The following is a 21,407-nucleotide window of genomic DNA, read 5'->3' as shown; positions in this document are numbered from 1 at the left end:
TCATGCAGCAGGGAGTGCATGCTCCGAATGCATTCCTGTCCTAAGCTCCTCACTGAAAACAGGCAGGGCTAACGTGGGGGGTGGGGGGGAAGAGGGACTCAGACTCCCCTGAAAAGGTAAGCTCCTCCGAAACCTGACCCCCACCCAAGCCTGGCCCTCTCACCCAGTCTCCTCTTCCCCCCTCTGCCCAGCACCACTCTCGGGACGCTGCCTTTCTCCGCGCCCCTGGCTGGCCCCTAGGCCCGCTGGCTGTCGGGGGCCCGTTGAACGCGGAACTTTGAGGCCGGACCCGAACCCAGCCCCGCCCCCGAGCTGTTCAACGGGCCCAGTCTCTCCGCCCCGCCCAGGAGGCGGGGCCCAGCGGACACTGCTCCTCGCCTGCAGCCGGCGGGGTCAGCTCGTACTCAGGGGCAGCGCCCATCAAGATGTCTGCGCTGAGGGTCACCCGGGTGAGGAGGAGGAATTGGCCGGGCGGGGAACGAGAAACAGGCCTGGCGCTGGGGAGGTGGGACTGGGGCAGTGCAGGCCCCGGCCGCGGGAGAAGCGGGGGGCGGCCCTGGGGGGGACACGGGTCACCCCGGCCGCGGGAGAAGCGGGGAGCGGCCCCGGGGCGGGGGGACATGGGTCACTCCGCGGGAGAAGGGGCCGCTGAGGGGAGCTATATTGCGGCTCAGGAAATGGGGGTTATGGGGAGCACCCGAGGCTCGGGCATGCGCACAGTGTGATCGGTTCTGAGGGAAGGTGCAAGGGTCAGAGCCTGAAGTGGAGGCCCCGCCCTGCAGATGTGTGCTGTGGCTCACAAGGGGGTACCGATGGCGGTGAGGAGAGCCTAGGATCGAAGGAAATGGGGGCAGGAAAAGATTCTGGGGCCCAGGCGGGGGCCGGAGTGACACCAGGGGCAGGGAGGGGTGGGAGGCCGCAGTTTGAAGTAGGAGAGCCACCAGGGCTGAGGGAATGGTCAGGTCAGGCAAGGGAGGGCTCATGCTGGGGGATAGAAGGCAAGGCAAAGGAGACGCTGGGGTCCTGGGTATATAGGGGGGAAACTGTGGAGAGGAATGTGGAAGACGCTGACGTCCATTGAATCATTAGTCCCTGAGTGTGGGGAGAAAGAGGACAAAGCTGAGGCTTAGGCTGGGTGTGTGTATTTGTGCGCCATCCTGATAGAATGTACACCGCTGTTTGACCAAGTCATTCTTCTTCCCCTCTACTCCTGGCTCTAACAAATTCTGCAAGAAGGCTTCACTCAACTGGCCTCTTGCTCTTCTCCAGAGTGTGGCTTTTAGAAATGACAATGCTTTTCTAAAGCTAAGCCCCGTGGAGCAGGTGCACTGGAGAGTGAAGAATTGCAGACTCCTGGAGTCCTTTCCCTGTTCTGTGTTTGTGCCTCAGCGTTTGGAGACAGATTAATGTTTGAACAGGTCAGGTGTTAAACTTCCAAAGTGCTGTTGCTCTGTCTTTTGTTTAGTGTTTACCAGCATGTGTTACACAACCTTGGGGCTCTTCTGCTGGTGTGGGAAATGCTAAAGGAGTCCAAGACACTAAATCCCTGAAGGAAAAAAATAATGAATAAACATAACTTCTCCTTCAGACTAAACAGAAGTGCTCATTAATAAGAGAACAAAGCTTTGGATTTTTGAAAATATCTGACAAGGAAGTATCTCCTTAAATATACATCTCTAATTATATATTTTAATTTGATTTATAATGCTGTAAAAAGAATTTATGCTAGGTTCTAATCACTTTCTCTAGAAATTAAAAATACAGTTCTAGACAAGAAAATAAATTCTACTTGAACTAGCAGCTACTTATCACCCTCAAGCCATAACATATTTACTCCAGATGTCAAAATACCCTCTTTACCACAAATACCCGCCTTTATTATAGCCCTGCCACACTGAAATCCTAGGTAAATAGATGGTTCTTGCAGCTGACTGTGATGATCAACAAATTTAGGTATTCGAGATTAGCAAAATAAACAACTTCTGTGGATGAGTTCCCCTACTGGCAGCAACTCTCTCTTTTATACCAACTTGACTACCTCTGCTGACTGGGTGTGGCAATGTCACGCAGGGAGAAAAGTCCCGTGCCATTTAGTGTTTTACAGATCAAACCTAACACCTTAAAATTCACCTCAAAGCTAACAGGCAACAAATGCCAATCATGGAAAGTTGATGTTCTGTACTTGCAGCAAGCTGTGCCACATAATAAGATGCTTGCCAGTTCTGCACCAGCTTCAGCCTCTGGGGGTATGTCTATGCTGCAATGTAAGCCCAGGGTTAGTGGGATGTGAGTCAGCTGACCTGTGTTAGAGAACCTGGGGCTTGTGCATCTATAGTAATTCTTAACCCTACATTAACAATTTTCTAGCCAGGGCTCAAACCTCTGGCTCTGGAGTCCACTCTGCAGCTCACAGACCTGAGTCAAACCAACAATATCTCAGATTCTCTAGTGCCCTCCCAAAATGTGGCCACTCTAACCCTTTGTGTGTGGTGCATTGTGGGAAAACTTTACTGCCCACCCTGCACATTACAGGAAGTTTGAACAGCCCATCGACACATCCTGCCTAGCAACATGGAGGAGACCCCTTTTCAAGAACTTCGCTTGCATGCGTGTTCACTCTTTCCTCAGGAAGCGGGTGGAGCATCTAAGAGGTGCTGGTGGACATTTTGGTGGCATTTTCTGACCCACCAAAGACGTGACAGATTTTATGATAGAGCAGAAGGAGGCAGAGGAGGAAGAGTATGCTGGGATGGCAGACTCGCATTGGCTGTTACTGCTCAATACACTTAGTATAGCTGCTTATGCTCCCTACATAGACCAGTGCTTCTGGTGTAGGGCCACAAGCACAGACTGGTGGGATCACATGCAGATCTGGGATGACCAGCAGTGGGTTCAGAACTTTCAGATGAAGAAAGCTACATTTCTGGAGCTTTTTGAGCAGCTTGCCCTGACTCTCAGGTGTAAAGACACCTGCACGAGGGAGCTCTTGCCCTCTAGAAGCAGGTTGCTATAACTGGAACCTGGCTACCTCATACTGCCTCAGGTCTGTTGCCAACCAGTTTGATGTTGGAAAGTCGACTGAGTAAAGTGGTGGTGAAGGTTTCTGAGGCAATGAGGCACATGGTTTACTGCAAGGTGGTGGGCACAAATATATTCCTGAACTAATTGCTGGCTTGGAGAGAATGGGGTTTCCTGACTGCACCAGGGCCATTGATGGGACTCCTGTCCATAGTTTGCCTTTCTTCTCCTCCCCGCACTTCCCCCCACCCCCCGGTCCCAGAAGCCTTGGTCCGAGTCTACATCTGAGAGATTTGCGTGTAGGCGGAATAGGAGATTGGAAGCAATCTTGAGTCTGATCCTGGGCTTACATTGTAGTGTAGACATACCCTGGGTTAACTTAAGGTATACCTCTATGTAAAACGCATTGTAGTACTCCAGTACTCAGCTTCGTCTTGATTAGGAAAAAGGGTGGGCTTAGCTAAGATAGTTTTGGTAAATCTAAACTAAAGTTGACTGCTTTTCCTTGTGTAGATGCAGGGTAGTGTGTTTAGCATGATTTTAGCAGGTTGAGTTATAGCCTAGGTAAGAGCTAAGCCCAACCCAAAGTCAATCCCTTTTCCTAGCTTAAACAAAGCCATTAGATCCCCAAAGGCATGAGTGACTGCCGCAAGGGCTGCATCCAGAAGAAATGGTTACAAACTTTTGGCAAGATGAAAATTAGAAAAAGCCTTTCCAAAAACAGCTGTCCTGATATAATAAAGTATACCGTCCTAGTCAGTGACATTGAAATCAAGAAAATTTGAAGGATCCAAGTCCCTAACATGTTTCAGATCTGTCACTTAGACATTTTTAGACAATTTTGCATGGTTCTGTATGCTGTATCAATAATCATAGAAGTCATTTGGCCCATAGACAGAAATATAAGAAAGTGAAATACACCATTTATTTCATAGTAGACATAACTTCCCTCCCTTCATCCCCCTCTCTTCAAGGTAGGGATAAGGACAGTATTGCTTACTTACCAATTCAAGATGGTTATGCAACATTCAAGTATACTATAGCTTGCTTCTCTTCTCTTGCCATCTAAAGTTGTCTTCCTGTATCTCCTTACCTTCAAAACTGTCCATCTATTTAAAAAAAAAAAAAAAACTCAAGATTTTTTCCTTGTGTATACCTCTCAATTGCTCTCTAATTACCACGTCTATTTTAACTTGTAATTTTTGGGAGGCAGTTTTTATAGAAAATTTGATCCAGTGGAACTTCATTTTGTATCTTCAGTCTGGTTGCTAGTCTAATTTTGTGTCCCAACATGTTTGCTCGTTTGATGGCAGAAGAATCTGCTTTCTTCCTTTCTGAGATATGACGATTGTTTGCCATAGTCTCCAATGAAGTAATTGTAGTGTTTTCTGCATTAGTTTGATTGAATCAAACATTTTAATGCTGTATACTATGTGTCTGTTATGCTGTTTCCAGGCATCTGACAGATCATGTGTTATCTTCTATACTTATCAAGAGAATGATGGACCTTTTAGCCAAAACAAAATCCTTGCTACTAAGAAAGTGTCTAATTATGGCATTATATAGTCTTTAAAGATGACTTGTCATTACTATGTCATTTATTGAAACACTATGATGTCTTATATTCAGCTTATCTTAGAAATCAGTAAAGGGAGGGACCTCTTAGGAAGCTGAAATGTTGTGCTGAAAGTAACTTACATTTGGTCAAATTCATTGTTCCATATTGTCAAGATTCCCTCCCCACTTTGAACTCTGAGGTACAGATGTGGGGACCTACATGAAAGACCCCCTAAGCTTATATTCCACCAGCTTAGGTTAAAAACTTCCCCAAGGCACAAATTCCTTGCCCTGGGATGGTATCGCTGCCACCACCAAGTGAGTTAGACACAGATTCAGGAAAAGGACCACTTGGAGTTCCTGTTTCCCCAAAATATCCACCCAAGCCCCTTCACCCCCTTTCCTGGGGAGGCTTGAGAATAATATACCAACCAAATAGGTAACCCAGACCCTTGGGTTTTTAGGACACTAAAAACCAATCAGATTCTTAAAAACAGAACTTTATTATAAAGAAAAAAAGAAGCATCTCTGTAAAATCAGGATGGAAGGTAATTTTACAGGATAATAAGATTTAAAACACAGAGGATTCCCCTCTAGGCAAAACTTTAAAGTTAAAAAAAAAAAAACAGGAATAAACCTCACTCTTAGCATAGGGAAAATTCACAAGCTAAACCAAAAGAAAATATAACGCATTTCCTTGCTATTACTTACTTCTGATATTACAGAACTAGTATTTCAGTAGGAGCTGGATTACTTGCTTGGTCTCTCTCTTTGTCTCAGAGAGAACAACACACACAGCACCAAGCAAAAACCTTCTCCCACAGATTTGAAAGTAACTTCTCCCCTTATTGGTCCCTTTGGTCAGGTGCCAACCAGATTATTTGAGCTTCTTAAACTTTTACAGGTAAAGGAGGGATTTTATGCTACCTGTAGCTGTATGTTCATGACACATATGTAACTGTATTCTCAAAGGAATGTTCAGTGGGTTTAATATTGTTTGCAAAGTATGCTCTTAAAAGTCTCATGCAGTTGACTTTTACACAAAGTCTGAACACTAAACTACCAAATCGAAGACCAGCTCATACTTACTTTGCTGGACTTATCAAATTGCTTTTCACTGTGCATGCTTCATTTGATCCAGTTTACTGCTGCTCTCTCCCACCCCCCACCCCCCCCCAAAAAAGAAAACCCCTGAAAAATCTGTGTGTTTTTCTTCTTTGAGGAAATGTTGGCGCTATCTCATCAGTCTTAAGCAGAAATTGCATGGTGGAATCTTGTGGTGAAGCACTGTACTTCTGTTCACCGCATGCCTTAAGATATAATAAACAATATACCTCCCACCACCTAGGAAGCAAAGAACATAAGAAGCACAGCAGAAAAATGGAATGGAAAAAGTCAATGATCATCTTTAGAGAGGAAAATAAACTCCATATTTACTGCTGAGTCACAAACTTCTGGAGCAAAGTGACCATAGATCACTAGCCATCTGGGGTAGTAGTCGCTTACCAAAAAAACAAACAGAAAATAACGCATGCTCCATGAATTCCTCTGATTGAGATTTTTCCAAACAATATATTCTGGCAAATGCTGATTTCTAGGCAGAATATTATTAAACTGGCATTAAGGCTGTAAATACATGTAAAAGGTTAATTTAAAACAGGAGGAAAAAAATCAGTGCTTATATTACACTTTTTTCTTCTTCTCCTTTTTCAAGGCCCCAGTGCTCCAACATGTAGTGCATAGTTGGACTGCCGGACCTACACACAGCTCCACTGAAGTATTGGGTTCCATGCAGACAAACAGACTGCCCATTTGCTACACGTTGCAGGATCAAGACCTAAAATAGCCAAAACTTTTAAAAACACTTGTAATTATTTTGCAACACTTGATGCAGTATTGTTTAGAAAGATGAATGTGTGTCTGTATTTAAATGTTAATGTGTTATAAACCAATCCAGTAGTTCTTAAGGCTCCAAGAAGCTTTGCATTGTGAGCATGTTAAATCTCATATTCCTTTATTTTAAACAGGTGCTTCAAAGCATTGCTCAATGTGGCTGGAGATCACAATCTAGTCAAGCTGCTCAAGTGTCACATCAAATTAAACCTGGAGCTGGCTTTAGTTTTGGTAAGTACTCTGTGGGTCTGAAGCAATGTTGCTAAGCAGTTTATATCTAAAATTTGTTACAATCTGGAGAAAGTACCTGTCCTGCAATAGCTCAGGAATGTGTTCCATATTATTGCAATGCAGGGTGATGCTGTAGTTCAGGTTGAGAAAACACTTTCATACGAAAGCCCTATTTTCATTGATTATTCTCTTTCTTTTAAAAAATATTTTTAAGAGCCAAAATTCCTTTCTTGGTCAGGTCAGAAAACCCGTGTGTGTATGTATGTAGAGTTGGATTTAAAAAGAACAAAACTCAACTTCTTTTGGAGTTTTTCAGTGGTGGAATCTTTCTGCCCTTGAATAACTAACTCAAATGACTTTCTTTTGAAATACAAATAGTCTTTAAGGAGCATGAAAAATGTTATATTTGAAAGAATATGGTTTAGATGTAATTTAAGTTATAACAATTTAGATTTTCAAAAGTCATCTCAGGTCACTTTTTGTAACTACATACAGAAGTGTGATTCTCTCATCTGTTTTCATGTGTAGTTTTCATTAGTAATGAGAAAGATATAGTAGTGATTTGGTCCTGACAATGTTTTGGACCTGTAGTTTCTCTCTTTGAAGTGTCATACATCAAGTTTATATGAACTCTTTAAATAGAGGCATCCTTTAACTTGAGATGAAAGTAGCTCCACAAGGGCTTCCTGTAACAGTATAACCATCTTAACTTTTCAACTTACTACCTGTCCAGTGGTTAGGATACATTGTAGTCTAATGACATAATAAATTCAAATAATTTAGCAGGTGTAAGAGTTCATCCTGATATGAGCACATAATTATAATTGAAGTGTTGTTATTGGAGAGGCGGTAGCTAGATATTTGGAAGAGTATGAGATGTACTGCTTTGAAAATACCTGATTTCTGCTGCATTGTTAACATTAAGCTGAACTGGGACTGTTCAGTATTTGATTCGCTGAGAAAGCTTGACGGTCCATGCTGGTTGGATCTGAAAGACTTGGCCTGATAGTTGCAGCTTTGGTTTCCCCTGCCAAAGCAGGGTATATGATGAGAACATAACTGCATTATACCCCACTAAAAAATTCTGGGTTTGCTAGAGCTATTCTGTAGCAGAATATTGCTCCCAGTATGGCTCAGCTCTTTTCACACAGGACTAATAGGCACTCAGCAGAATGAAACCATAGGTGTAATAACAGGTACTATGAGACTGTCCATCCTGGCCTTGCTGCCGGTTCTGTCTAACATCGCCCCTCCTGACATCAGCCGACAAGTTGCCTTGCAGAATTTACTCCTAAGATGCAAGACATGCCATATCTACCCTTGTTTAAAGATGTGTTTAATCCTTTGAAACAATGTCTTAGCCCCCGGCATCCCATTTGGACAATTCTCCTAAGGAAACTCAATATCACCCTCAGGGCACATACTAGGTGGCAAGGACAAGCTTCAAACATAGCCAGCGCCTATATCATGAGAGATCCAACGTTCCAACCCCCAAGTTTTGACCTTCCATGTCATCTTTGGGTAAAGTTCAGTTGCTTCAGATGTGGCATGATCACATGTGCTGTTAATGACTATAAGTAGCTCCTTTGTGACTCCCCACTTTGCTGCTATTGTCAGTTAGAAGATGTAGGCCACATACTTGTAGGCTTTATCCATTGGTAAGCCTGCCCCTTGTGGACTTGCACAATGCTTTTCTGTCCGGTATTAAATGTTTAAGATACTTGGACTAACGCACTTGATTTGATTGTGTAGATGCAATTGCAATAAATATTTAGTAGTTGGTTGAGCAACCTCCAAAGAAAAGACATCTGGAACGTCTGTATCTTCTGTGTAGCAGACTGTTGCTTAAAGACAAGGCCCTGTATTGTGTGCAATATGTCAGGAACCTTGGAACTAGGGGGCAGGAATCCACCAAGCCCTCACATTCCTCATCCCCCTTCTCTATTCCAATCAGTACAGTGTTCTTTGTATTATTCATTTTGATAATAAACTAATTTTTTTTAATGTCTCCCCCACTGTGACCCAGAAACCTCTTGGTGCCAACTGACAGAGGGCACAACAGTACATAGGATTATAGGTATCCCCTGGGTTCTCCAAAAGGAGTAATGTAAGATCTTTGCTGAAAGCATGTTTCACACTGGTCATCATAGCCATTATGAAATGTGTATGAAGATCATGCGTAAGGAATTGTGTGTGTATATTGAAAATTATGTAAGTTAAGACAGATCACTGGAAGGCGATAAACAGATTCTAGGCAGAAAGTGGGTAGTAAACACTTACCTTTCTGCTTGTCTACTGTGTATTATATGCCTCCAGGCCAATTCAATCAGCACAGGAAACAATGGACATACTTGGAGACAGGCTATGTTTGCTGTTCGGGCCAGATGCAGGCCCGAGATTTACAAAGACAAAGTAACCACAAGATAAGCCTCTGAAGAGGGGACCTTCTGGGCTAAAGGACCATATTCTGCATAAAAGAAGTAGAAAGGAGATTAGATTTCATCCTTTAGTCTGGGAAGACAAGCTGATCTTACAAAAAGAGGGTCTAAGCCAGTGGTCACCAACCGGTTGATTGCGATCGACTGGTCAATCCTGGAGATTCTCCCAGTTGATCATGATCTCCGGTTGCTAAAAGTCCGGCCGTGTGGTGTAGCGGGGCTGCTGTTAAGGCAGGCTCCCTGCCTGCCCCACGCCGCTCCCAGAAGCGGCCAGTGCAGCATGTCCCCATGGGGGGTGGTGGAGGGGTCTCCGCCTGCTGCTCCTGCCTGCAAGCACCACCCCCGCAGCTCCCATTGGCTGGGAATGTGGAACTGCGGCCAATCGGAGCTGCGGGGATGGTGCCTGCAGAGAGGGGCAATGCGTGGAGCCACGTTCCCCACCCCCGGGGGCCAGGCCGGGGCATGTCGCTCCCTTCTGGGAGCGGTGTGGGGCCGGGGCAGGCAGGGAGCCTGCCTCAGCCCTGCTGCACCGCCAACCAGGAGCTGCCTGAGGGTAGTGCTGCCCAGCGGGAGCCTGCACCAACCCCCAACTCTGAGTTCCCTCCCGGAGCCTGCACCCCGAACCTCCTGCCCCAGCCCAGAGCCCCCTCCCAGAGCCAGCATCCCATACCCTCTGCTGCACCCTGACACTCTGCCCCATCCCACAGCCCAGAGCCCCCTCCCACACTCTGAACCCCTTGGCCCCAGCCCAGAGCTTGTACCCCCTCCGGAACCCCAATCTCCTGCCCCAGCCTGGTGAAAGTGAGTGAGGGTGGGGGAAAGCGAGCAATTTAAGGGGGGGGGGATGGAGTGAGCAGGGCAGGACTTTGGGAAAGGGGCGGAGTAAATCCTGGGTTGCACTTAAATTCAAAAAGTGATCTTGTGTGTAAAAAGGTTGGAGACCACTGGTCTGAGCCATCCTAGTTGAAAATGCTGGGAAAAGAATTTGGGGTATGCTATCCTGTAGGAAACACAGGTATGTCCTGTGAGTTAAACTTAGGCTTCAGAAGGCATGTTAGGATTTTGTTTTGTATGTAACCATTTGTTTACAATATTCTTAATGGCTTTCATTTGAATCTCTGTTCTTTGATACTAAACTTATTCTTGTTTTTACTGTAAATATATCTAAGGGCCATGTGTTAAGCAGAGTGGTAATCTTGACATGAAACTAGTAATTTGGTGTGTACTGTTCCTTTGAAAGTAGAGAATCTGGAAGTTCTGAGAGTTTTCAGTGGCTAAGGGGATAGGTACTCCAGAAGGACGTGCAGAGGACTTGAAGATTGGTGTGTGCCTGTCGGTAACTTGTACAGAGAGTGCAAGGCCTGTGGGCCTGGAAGGCAGTGCTTGTGTTACCAGAAGCTGATGGAATCAGGGAGCTGACTCAGCAGGCACAGACAAGATTTCCTCACACTAAGGGAGGTGGTGATGAGGTGCCTCACACCCACATTGACATTTTCAATGTTCTGCAGATCACTGTATCATCAATTACTAAGTGCATTGTACATTTTGTTAGGTGAAAAGTGGAGATTATGCTCTTAGGTAGAGGAAGGCTGAGCCTTTTTGGCCCCCAGGAGGCAACTGAGGACGGTTTTTCTTTTTTTCTCTCCCCCCCCCCCCCCCCCCCCCCCGTGCTTCAGGTGGGAGCAGATCTAAGTTCCCTGAAAGCTGCACAGCAGCCTATTTAGCACTGTGCATGAGCTCAGGGAACCTGCCTGGGGACCTGCCATCCCCAACTCTGCTGCGGCATGGCCCCAGGCACGTCCGGGGAAGGGGCACCTATCCTGCAGCCTCAGCCCCGGAGCTGACGTGGCGGGGAGAGGCCCCTCTTTCCCCCCCACCCCGCAGCCCAGGTACTGCTGCAGGGAGAGACAGCTCTCTCCCTGCTGTAGCCCCAGGGCAGCCTGCACGCCAAACCCCTCATCCATGGCAACACCCCAGAGCCCTCACACCCCTGCACCCAATCCTCTGCTTCAGCCCTAAGTCCCGCACCCCCAGCCGGAGCCTTCACACCCCTGCACTCCAACCCTCAGCCCTAGCCCTGATCTCCCTCCCACACTCTGAACCCCTTGGCCCCACCACCATCACATGAATTTTGTTATGTGCACATCACCTCCATATTGGTGCACATAACAAAATTCATTCCGCACATGGGTGGGAAAAATTAGAGGGAACACTGAAGTAGATCAGTAGTTCTAACAAGCAGTAAGACTAACTGTAGTGTAGAATTTGTGACTAAAATGTTTTGTTTTCTAGAGCTCAGTGATGAACAGAGAGAGTTTCAAGCTACTGCTCGTAAATTTGCTAGAGAGGAAATCATCCCTGTTGCTGCACAATATGACAAAACTGGAGAGGTAGGCTTGCCATATTTTTGTGGGAAAATAGGTGTGGATATTCCACTTTTTCCAGTTCTGAGAAATTAATTGAATGACTGAGAGTGTAAATACTTTCTTTTCAGTATCCTGTTCCCCTTATAAAACGGGCATGGGAACTTGGTCTGATGAATTCACACATACCAGAAAGTTGTGGTGAGTAAGCAGTTTTTTTAAGCTTATAAAATAAAAAAAATGAAGAAGAATGCTATGGAAGACCCCCCCTTTTTTTTTATTAAGGTAAAGTTATGTGGTTGGTACTAAATAAACTACTCCGAATTTGAAGATGTAAAGCAATAACGGGTCTATTCAATAGGCAGGCTGACTTGTTCAGTGCATGATTAAAAATTTCTAGATATTAAAAGTCAAAATACACGAATACAACACCATTCACTAACATACTAGAGGCTGGGGGCTTCTGCTGGAAAAAACATACAGTATTATCATAGAATCACAGAATGTGGAGCTGGAAGGGACATTGAAAAGTCATCAACTCCAGCCTCCTGTGCTGAAGCAGGACCAAGTAAACTTGGACATCCCTGACAAGTGTTTCTCCAATCTGTTTTTAAAAACCTTCAGTGATGGGGATTCCACAACCTCCTCTGGAAGCCTATTCAAGAGCTTAACTACCCTTATAGCTAGAAAGATTTTCCTAATATCTAACCTAATTCTCCCTCACTGCCAATTAAGCCCATTACTTCCTGTCCTACTTTCAGTGGATGTAGAGAGCAGTTGATCAGTCTTCTTTATAGCAGTCCGTAACAATTTGAAGACTAACAGGTTTTTTCTCCAGACTAAATGTGTTCAGTTTTCTTAACATTTCATCATAAATCAGGGTTTCTAAACTTTTTATCATTTTTGTTGCACTACTCTGGACTCTCTCCAGTTTGTCTGTGTCTTTCCTAGTGTGGTACCCAGGATTTGTACAGTACTCCAACCTGGGTCTCACCAGTGCAAACTGAATCATAGAATATCAGGGTTGGAAGGGACCTCAGGAGGAGTCCAATCCCCTGCTCAAAGCAGGACCCGGCCCCAGGCAGATTTTTGCCCTAGATCCCTAAATGGCCCCCTCAAGGATTGAGCTCACAACCCTGGGTTTAACAGGCCAATGCTCAAACCACTGAGCTATCCCTCCCCCTCCAAGTAACTGAGCTGGGCAGTTACTTTCCATGTCTTTATATTCGATATTCCTTTTAATATAATGATCGCCTTTTTCGCAGCTGCATCACATTGTTGACTCCAGTTCAATTTGTGATCAGCTAGTACCCCCCCCACAGATCCTTTTCAGCAGTTCTATCAACTAGCCAAGTATTCCCCATTTTGTAGTTGTGTATTTGATTTTCCTTCCTAATTACTTTCTGCTTGTCTTTATTGAATTTCATCCTGTTGATTCAGACCAATTTTTCAATGTCCTTTTGAATTCTAATTCTGTCCTCCAAAGTGCTCCCAACCTCTATTAGCTTTGTGTCATTGGCAAATTTTGTAATCGTTCCCTCCCCATCACTCCATTATTCAAGTCATTAAAGAAATTATTGACTAGTATCAGATGCAGGACTGACCCCTGTGGGACTTCACTAAATATGTCCTCCCAGTTTGACAGCGAACATTTGATAACTATTCTTTGAATACTGTCTTTCTTTCCAGTTTTGCACCAACCTTATAGTAATTTCATCTAGACGACATTTCCCTAGTTAGCCTATGAAAATGTCTTTTGGAACTGTGTCAAAAGCTTTACTAAAATCAAGAGATACTATGTCTACAGCTTCCCCTCATCCACTAAGCCAGTAACCCTGTCAAAGACGAAATTAGGTTGGTTTGACATGATTTGGTCTTGACAAATCCATGTAGGCTATTCTTTATAACCCTATTGTCCTGTAGGTGCTTACAAATTCATTGTTTAATAATTTGTTCCAGTATCTTTCCAGGTTTTGGAGTTAGGCTGATGGGTCTATAATTTCCCGGGTCATCTTTGTCTCCTTTTTAAAGATAGGTGCTACGTTTGCCCTTTTTCCAGTCCTCTTGAGTTCTTGATGATGATTGTTACTGGGTTCGAGATTGCTTCAGCTACTTCTTTAAGTACCCAAGGATGAATTTCATCAGGCCCTGTGGACTTGAATACTTCTAATTTATTCAAAAATTCTTTAAACTGTTCTTCACCTATTTTGGCTTTTCTTCACCCTTCTTGTTAATGTTTATTGTATTGAAGTATGACCATTTTTAGTGAAGACTGAAGCAAAATAGGCATTAAACACCTAGCCTTCTTGATGTCATCAGTTATTAGCTCTCCTTCCCTGTTAATTATAGGATTTAAGCTTTTCTTTTCTTTTTTTTTCTTACTTCACTGTATTTAAGGAACCTCTTATTACCTTTTAGGTCCCTTGCTATGTGTAACTTATTTTGTGCCTTAGCCTTTCTGATTTTGTCCCTTCATACTTGTGCTGTTCTTTTGTACTCCTCTTTTCATCCTTTCCACTTCTGGTAGGATTCCTTTTTGATTTTCAGGTAATTGAACAGCCCCTGATAGGAAAAATGGTTAAGAGGCCAATATGGTTCTATCTTTCCTCTGCATCAGAATAGTTTGCAGTTGTGCCTTTAATATTGTTGTCTTGAGAAACTGCCAGCTCTCCTGAACTCCTTTATCCCTTATATTTTCTTCCCATGAGACCTTACCTGTCAGTTTCCTGAGTTTGTCTACTTTGTTGAAGTCCATTATCATTTATTTGGCTGCTCTAGCTCCTTCCTTTCCTTAGAATCAGGAAATCCTATTATTTCATGATCACTTTCACCCAAGTTGCCTTCTCTCTTCAGATTCACAACCAATTCCCCATCAAGTCTAAAATGGCTGTCCTCTTGGTTACTTTCTTCACTTTCTGGAGCAAAAAATTGTCCCCAATACATTCCAAGACTTACTGGAAACTGTGTTTTTTCGTATTACTTTCCCAACAGGTGTCTGGGAAGTTAAAGTCCTTTATTACTAGTAAGTCTTGCGTTTTTGGATATTTGTTTGTTCTGGAAATGCCTTCTCCACCTCCTCTTCCTGATGTGGTGGCCTATATAGACCCCTACCATGACCCTTTTTCCCCTCTTTTATCTTTACCCAGAGACTTTTTCAGCTGGTCTGCCTCTTACCTCTTCCTGGACCTCAGAGCGTGTGTGTGTGTGTGTGTGTGTGTGTGTGTGTATATAATATATAATTGTTGATGTATAATGCAACACCTCCTCCCTTGTTTCCCTTCCTGAACAAGCTATACCTCTCTATACCAATATTCCAGTCATGAGACTTATCCCACCAAGTTTCTGTGATGCCAATTTAGTTATTATTTAGCTTATGTACAACTCTCTTCCACTTCTTCCTGTTTGGGGAATAAACTCCTTGCATTTGTGTATAGAAATCTAAGACGTTGAACAGTTTCCCCCACTGATTACTCTCTTGTCGCTCCTATGACCTTACTGTAATTTTCCATGTCCTGCCACACCCCCAACACCTAGCCTTCTTTTGAGATTGCCTTCTTTATGCCTATCCATGGGCTTTGGTCACCTGTCACCTTTTGAACATAGTTTAAAGCTCTTCTCGCTAGGAGATGTTGTTCCCCTTCCATGTCAGGAGGACCTCATCTCTTCCTAGCAGATTTTCTTTTGTAGTGTGATTTAGAAGAAGGTACACAGTTAACTTCCGTGATTTTTTTTTTTTTTTTTTTTTTTTAACTAGTGTATTTTTGAAGGAATCTCACTACAATGTCTAAATATGATATGGAATTAATCAAGAGTGATCATTGTAGAAAAAATAATTTTGTTGCAGGCCTCAAGTCTGGTAACAATGCCATGCAATCACAAAAAAAGGCACTATCTTCTGTAGGCTTTAAAGGACTACTCAGACTGACTGTGGAAACTGGAGGTTAGATTGAGACCTATCAATTTAGGGCCAGATTCTCTCCTATGTCTGGCATCTATTTGGTTTAGTAGGGAAAATGTCAGGGAGCTGATTATTACTCCCCAATTTCTCTGTCTGTCTTGGCCTAGGCTCTGGCACAAGTTAGAGCAGCCCAAGGGCTGACTCCAGAGGGATCATTTGCCAATTGGAGACTATTTGGAGCACATGCTTTAAATTTGGGCCAGAAGTAGGATGGTGTAGGAGTCCACACTGCCAGCTTTTCAGCTCAGAACTCTTATATTCCAGGAAAATTCTCGGCTGGCTGGATAACAGCTAGAATCTGGAGGCAAAAGGATCCAGTATGGAGGGGGGAGAGCAAGAGTATTGACAACAAGAAGTTTGTACAAAAATACTTTTGTCTCAGTTCTTTGTAGCTTGCCAAGCAGATCGCACACAGAAACCCTGGAGTGTGAAATTTTATTTTTTTAAATAGTCTTACTTATTTGACAAAACTCTAAATTCTCATGCCTGGGGAATTGACTATTTGGATAAAATGTGATAAATACATACATATCCAAGGGGATATGTTTTTGATATTTCCTTGAATTTATCTGTATAAAGAATTGTTGCATGTTTTGGCTGTAAACTATTTTTGGTAAATAAACTATTTAACTGTAGGTGGACTGGGCCTTGGCACTTTTGAAGCTTGCCTTATTACAGAAGAATTAGCTTATGGATGTACAGGGGTCCAAACTGCTATTGAAGCAAATTCCTTGGGAGTAAGTCTTATGTTTTATTTTTCTATTATTTTTGACTAGAGTTTATAGAATTCTGTTCACTATTTTAAAAGAATAAATCTTCTCTTGTAGCAAATGCCAGTCATCATTGCAGGAAATGAGCAACAGCAGAAGAAATATTTGGGGAGAATGACTGAGGAGCCATTGATGTGTGTAAGTGTAGCTGCTACTTTGTAGAATGCTCGTGGTCCATGATATCTTATTTTGCTTTCTTTTGAAGAAAATGTAAAGAGATATGTACTTAATCCAAATAGGTACTTAAATATAACTAGACATCACAATTTACTGTAAGATCAGGGATAGTAAGTGGAATACATTCAGTTAGCAAATAGAAGTTATTTGGAGTACAGTCAACCAGGAATCCTAACGTAATTGTCTCAAAATCTAACTTTTCTTGCAAGAAGAGGCGTGGTGGGTGAGAGGTCGAAAAAAATCTCATTTATGTAATCAGAGGCAGATTTCAGAAAATAATTAAAAGTATGGCCCAACACCTTAGGGCATAAAAACAATCTGAAGTACTATAAACTCTCAGTAGCTGCTGTATCTAGAATATGGTGAAGATTCAGATGTCTACTTCAATAAAGGCTGCATAACTAAGCAGCCAAAAATAGAGCATTACAAAAGAACAGGATAAACATAAAACATTCCTTTGCATTCTTAGCTCCAGATTTCAAAGCACTTCACACTCTCATGTGGAAATTAAGGCACAAAGAATGTGTGACCCTGGACAAGGGTCATGCACATGTATCACATTAGAGTTGAAGTATAGAAACCAGATTGATAAATATATCTGGACCGTTTGGTAATAGTGACCATAATATAATTAAATTTAATATCCCTGTGGTGAGGAAAATACCATAGCGGCCCAACACTCTAGCATTTAATTTCAGAAAGGGGAACTACACAAAAACGAGGAGGTTAGTTAAACAAAAATTAAAAGGTAAAGCACCAAAAGTAAAACCCTTGCAAGCTGCGTGGAAACTTTTTAAAGACACCATAATAGAGGCTCAACTTAAATGTATCCCCCAAATTAAAAAACATAGAGAACCAAAGAGAGCCACCGTGGCTAAACAACAAAGTAAAAGAAGCAGTGAGAGACAAAAAGGCATCCTTTATAAAGTGGAAGTTAAATCTTAGTGAGGAAAATGAAGTATAAAAATATAAATAGGAAGGCAAAAAAATTTTGAAGAACAGTTAGCTAAAGACTCAAATAATAGCAAAATTTTTTTATGAACATCAGAAGCAGGAAGCCTGCTAAATAACTAGTGAGGCTACTGGACGATTGAGATGGTAAAGGAGCACTCAAGGACAATAAGGCCATTGTGGAGAAACTAAATTAATTCTTTGCATCAGTCTTCACAGTTGAGGATGTGAGGGAGATTCCAAAACCCGAGCCGTTCTTTTTAGGTGACAGATATGAATAACTGTCCCAGATTGAGGTGTCATTAGAGGAGGTTTTGGAATAAATTGCTAAACTAAACAGTAATAAGTCACCAGGACCAGATGGTATTCACCCAAGAGTTCTAAAGGAACTCAAATGTGAAATCGTAGGACTACTAACTGTAGTCTGTAATCTATCATTTAAACCAGCTTCTGTACCAAATGACAGGAGGATAGTTAATGTGACGCCAGTTTTTTAAAAAGGGCTCCAGAAGTGAACCCAGCAATTACAGACCAGTAAACCTGACTTCAGTACCAGGCAAACTGGTTGAAACTATAGTAAGGAACAAAATTGTCAGACACACAGATGAACATAATTTGTTGGGGAAATAGTTAACATGGCTTTTGAAAAGGGAAATCATTCCTCACTAATCTACTAGAATTCTTTGAAGGGGTCAACAAGCATGTGGACAAGGAGGATCCAGTGGATATAGTATATTTAGATTTTCAGAAAGCCTTTGACTAGGTCCCTCACCAAAGGCTCGTAAGCAAAGTAAGCAGTCATGAGACAAGAGTGAAGGTTCTCTCATGGATTGCTAACTGGTTAAAAGATGAGAAACAAAGGATAGGAATAAATAGTCAGTTTTCAGAATGGAGAGTGGTAAATAGTGGTGTCCACCAGGGTCTTTACTGGGCCCAATCCTATTCAATATTTTCATAAATGTTCTGGAAAAAGGAGTAAACAGTGAGGTGGTAAAATTTGCAGATGGTTTAAAAAAAAAACAAAAAAACTATTCAAGATAGTTCAGTCCCACACAGACTGCGAAGAGCTACGAAAGGATCTCTCGAAACTGGGTGACTGGACAGCAAAATGGCAGATGAAATTCAGTGTTGATAAATGCAAAGTAATGCACATTGGAAAACATAATCCCCCCTATACATATAAAATGATTGGGTCTAAATTAGCTGTTACCACTCAAGAAAGAAATCTTGGAGTCATTGTGGATAGTTCTCTGAAAAAATCCATTCCATGTACAGTGGCAGTCAAAAAAGCAAACAGAATGTTGGGCATCATTAAGAAAGGGATAGCTAAGAAGACAGAAAATATCATATTGCCTCTATATAAATCCATAGGACGCCCACGTCTTATTGCACGCAGTCTTTAGTGATCACCCCATCTCAAAAAAGATGTAATTGTAATTGGGAAAAGGTTCAGAAAAGGGCAACAAAAATGAATTAGGGGTATGGAACAGCTTCCATATGAGGAGAGATTAATAAAACTAGGACTTTTCAGCTTGGAAAAGAGACAACTGGGGGGGAGACCTTTATGATAGAGGTCTATAAAATCATGACTGGTGTGGAGAAAGCAAATAAGGAAGTGTTATTTATTCCTTCTCATAACACAGGAACCAGGGGTCACCAAATGAAATGAATAGGCAGCAGGTTTAAAATTAAACAAAAGGAAGTATTTTTTCACACAACGCACAGCCAACCTGTGGAATTCTTTGCCAGAGAATGTTGTGAAGGATAAGACCATAGCAGGGATCAAAAAAGAACTAGATAAATTAATGGAGGCTAGGTCCATAAATGGCTATTAGCCAGGATGGGGAGGGATGGTGTCCTAGCCTCTGTTTGCCAGAAGCTGGGAATGGATCACTTGATGATTACCTGTTCTGTTCATTGAGTCTGGGGCACCTGGCATTGGCCACTGTCGGAAGACAATACTGGGCTAGATGAATCTTTGATCTGATCCAAACTATGACCACCATTCTTATGTTCTTATCTATTATTGAAGTTTTATCAGACTAGTAAGCCAATTGGTCACTAAGTTGCTTGGACTCATTTGACCCTGTGTGGTGGTGTTTTTTTAAATACTTAGAGGACAGCATCAGTAAGTAGCTTTTCAATATCCTAATCCCAAATGTGGAAATTTTTAGTTTTGGTAGTCCAAGTAATTTAGCTTTAAGTTTGCAATACATGTATTTATTATTCTTATTCATCACAGTGGCTTATTGTGAGCTTCCACCCTGTCAGATCCTAGATAGAATAGAGCACCCCTAATGTTGTGGTATCTTTAGTACACCTCTACTCCGATATAACGCGACCCGATATAATACGAATTCGGATATAACGCGGTAAAGCAGTGCTCCGGGGGGGCGGGGCTGTGCACTCCGGCGGATCAAAGCAAGTTAGATATAATGCGGTTTCATCTATAACGCAGTAAGATTTTTTTTTTGGCTCCTGAGGACAGCGTTCTATCGGGGTAGAAGTGTATCAAGATTTGCTTTGTACTGTATCCGAAAGATAAAACTAAAGTTTATACGTGAACCCCACTTTCCTGATGATCTTTATCAATAGTCATCTTTGTAAAGGGCTTCACCAGGTCCTTGATGGGATCTATTAGGAAAAACAGTTCAAGTTTGCATGTAGAGAAAGGAACGTGAGAGGAATATATTTCCGTGTGTTTATGGTGTGTGCGTGGGTGTGTGTGTATGTATGTATGTATTACATACTTGACAGCCCATTGTTGTGTGTATTTGTATTTGTAATGATAGACTGATTGTCAGAGCATAACAGTTAGTTTTTTTTGGCAAGTATGAATGCCATCTCAGTGTTATTTCTGATACTATGATACTTGAAGGGTGGAAAGACAGCATTTCTTTAACAGCTAAACCAAGCCATGCCTCATTGTGACACAGAGGCTCATTTGTTCTTATCATAAATATAAAGGGAAGGGTAACCATCTTTCTGTCTACAGTACTATAAAATCCCTCCTGGCCAGAGGCACAAAATCCTTTTACCTGTAAAGGGTTAAGAAGCTCAGGTAACCTACCTGGCACCTGACCAAAAGGACCAATAAGGGGACAAGATACTTTCAAATCTGGGGAGGGGGGAAAAGGCTTTGTTTTGTCTGTTCTTTGTCTGCTCTATGCGCTTGCCGGAGACAGATCAAGAAGGCAAGCAATCCAACTCAGTTAGAATTAGTGAGTAATAATAAGGAAATGCATTAGCTTGCTTTTATTTTGGCTTGTGATTTTCCTTGTCTAGAGGGAGATTTTGTCTAGAGGGAGGTTTATCCCTGGATTTGTAACTTTAAGGTTTTGCCTAGAGGGGAGATCCTCTATGTTCTTGAGTCTTCTGTTATTCTGTAAAGTTCTTACCATCCCGATTTTACAGAGGTAATTCTTTTACCTTTTCTTAATTAAAATTCTTCTTTTAAGAACCTGATTGATTTTTTTTTTTTCATCGTTTTAAGATCCAAGGGTTTGGGTCTATGTTCACCTGTACCAATTTGTGAGGATATTATTCTCAAGCCTCCCCAGTAAAGAGGGTGTAGGGGCTTGGGGGATTATTCTCAAGCCTGCCCAGGAAAAGAGGTGTAGGGGGTTGGGGGGGATATTTGGGGAAGGTAGGACTCCAAGTGGCCCTCCCTAAATGTTTGTTTAAATCACTCGGTGGTGGCAGTGTTACTTAATTCAAGGAATAGGGAAATCGTCATGGCTGGAAAAATGGAAGACTGGTGAGAGAAACTATCTTGAACAAATCCTGTACCTTGCTAGCTTAAGTTTGAGACTTTTTGATTTGTTAGTAACACTTTATAACATTATTCCTTTTTCTTGGCACCATTTATCCTATGTCCTATTGTAAATAGATTTGTTTTATTTTTACCAATTCAGTGGTGTGTTTAAAGGGAAAGGTGTATTTACCCCAGTTAAGTTAATAAGCTATAATGCGCTTTTGTGTCTTTAGAGGAACAAACAAACATTTATTATTTCTCTGAACTGTCCAAGAGAGGGATGGACATTAGAGCACA

At 42.4% G+C, this 21,407-nt stretch overlaps 1 protein-coding gene across 2 annotated transcripts in view; it reads left to right on the top strand.

Moving 5' to 3' along the window:
• The first annotated feature begins 299 nt into the window (after window positions 1–299).
• ACADM (acyl-CoA dehydrogenase medium chain) overlaps window positions 300–21,407 on the top strand; it is a 37,844-nt gene continuing 16,736 nt past the window's right edge. The window contains exons 1-6 of one of the 2 annotated variants that reach the window (XM_034778689.1): window positions 300–449; window positions 6,603–6,699; window positions 11,430–11,527; window positions 11,632–11,701; window positions 16,095–16,195; window positions 16,286–16,366. In XM_034778689.1, coding sequence (XP_034634580.1) covers window positions 426–449; window positions 6,603–6,699; window positions 11,430–11,527; window positions 11,632–11,701; window positions 16,095–16,195; window positions 16,286–16,366 — 471 coding nt within the window. In that variant the 5' untranslated portion in view covers window positions 300–425. The remainder of the gene's footprint in view (window positions 450–6,602; window positions 6,700–11,429; window positions 11,528–11,631; window positions 11,702–16,094; window positions 16,196–16,285; window positions 16,367–21,407) is intronic. The other variant, XM_034778690.1, reaches the window with a different exon arrangement.

The sequence above is a fragment of the Trachemys scripta genome, chromosome 8 (assembly GCF_013100865.1).
Source record: "Trachemys scripta elegans isolate TJP31775 chromosome 8, CAS_Tse_1.0, whole genome shotgun sequence".
Taxonomy (NCBI): Eukaryota; Metazoa; Chordata; order Testudines; family Emydidae; genus Trachemys; species Trachemys scripta.
This window is presented reverse-complemented; position numbering and strand designations above follow the sequence as displayed.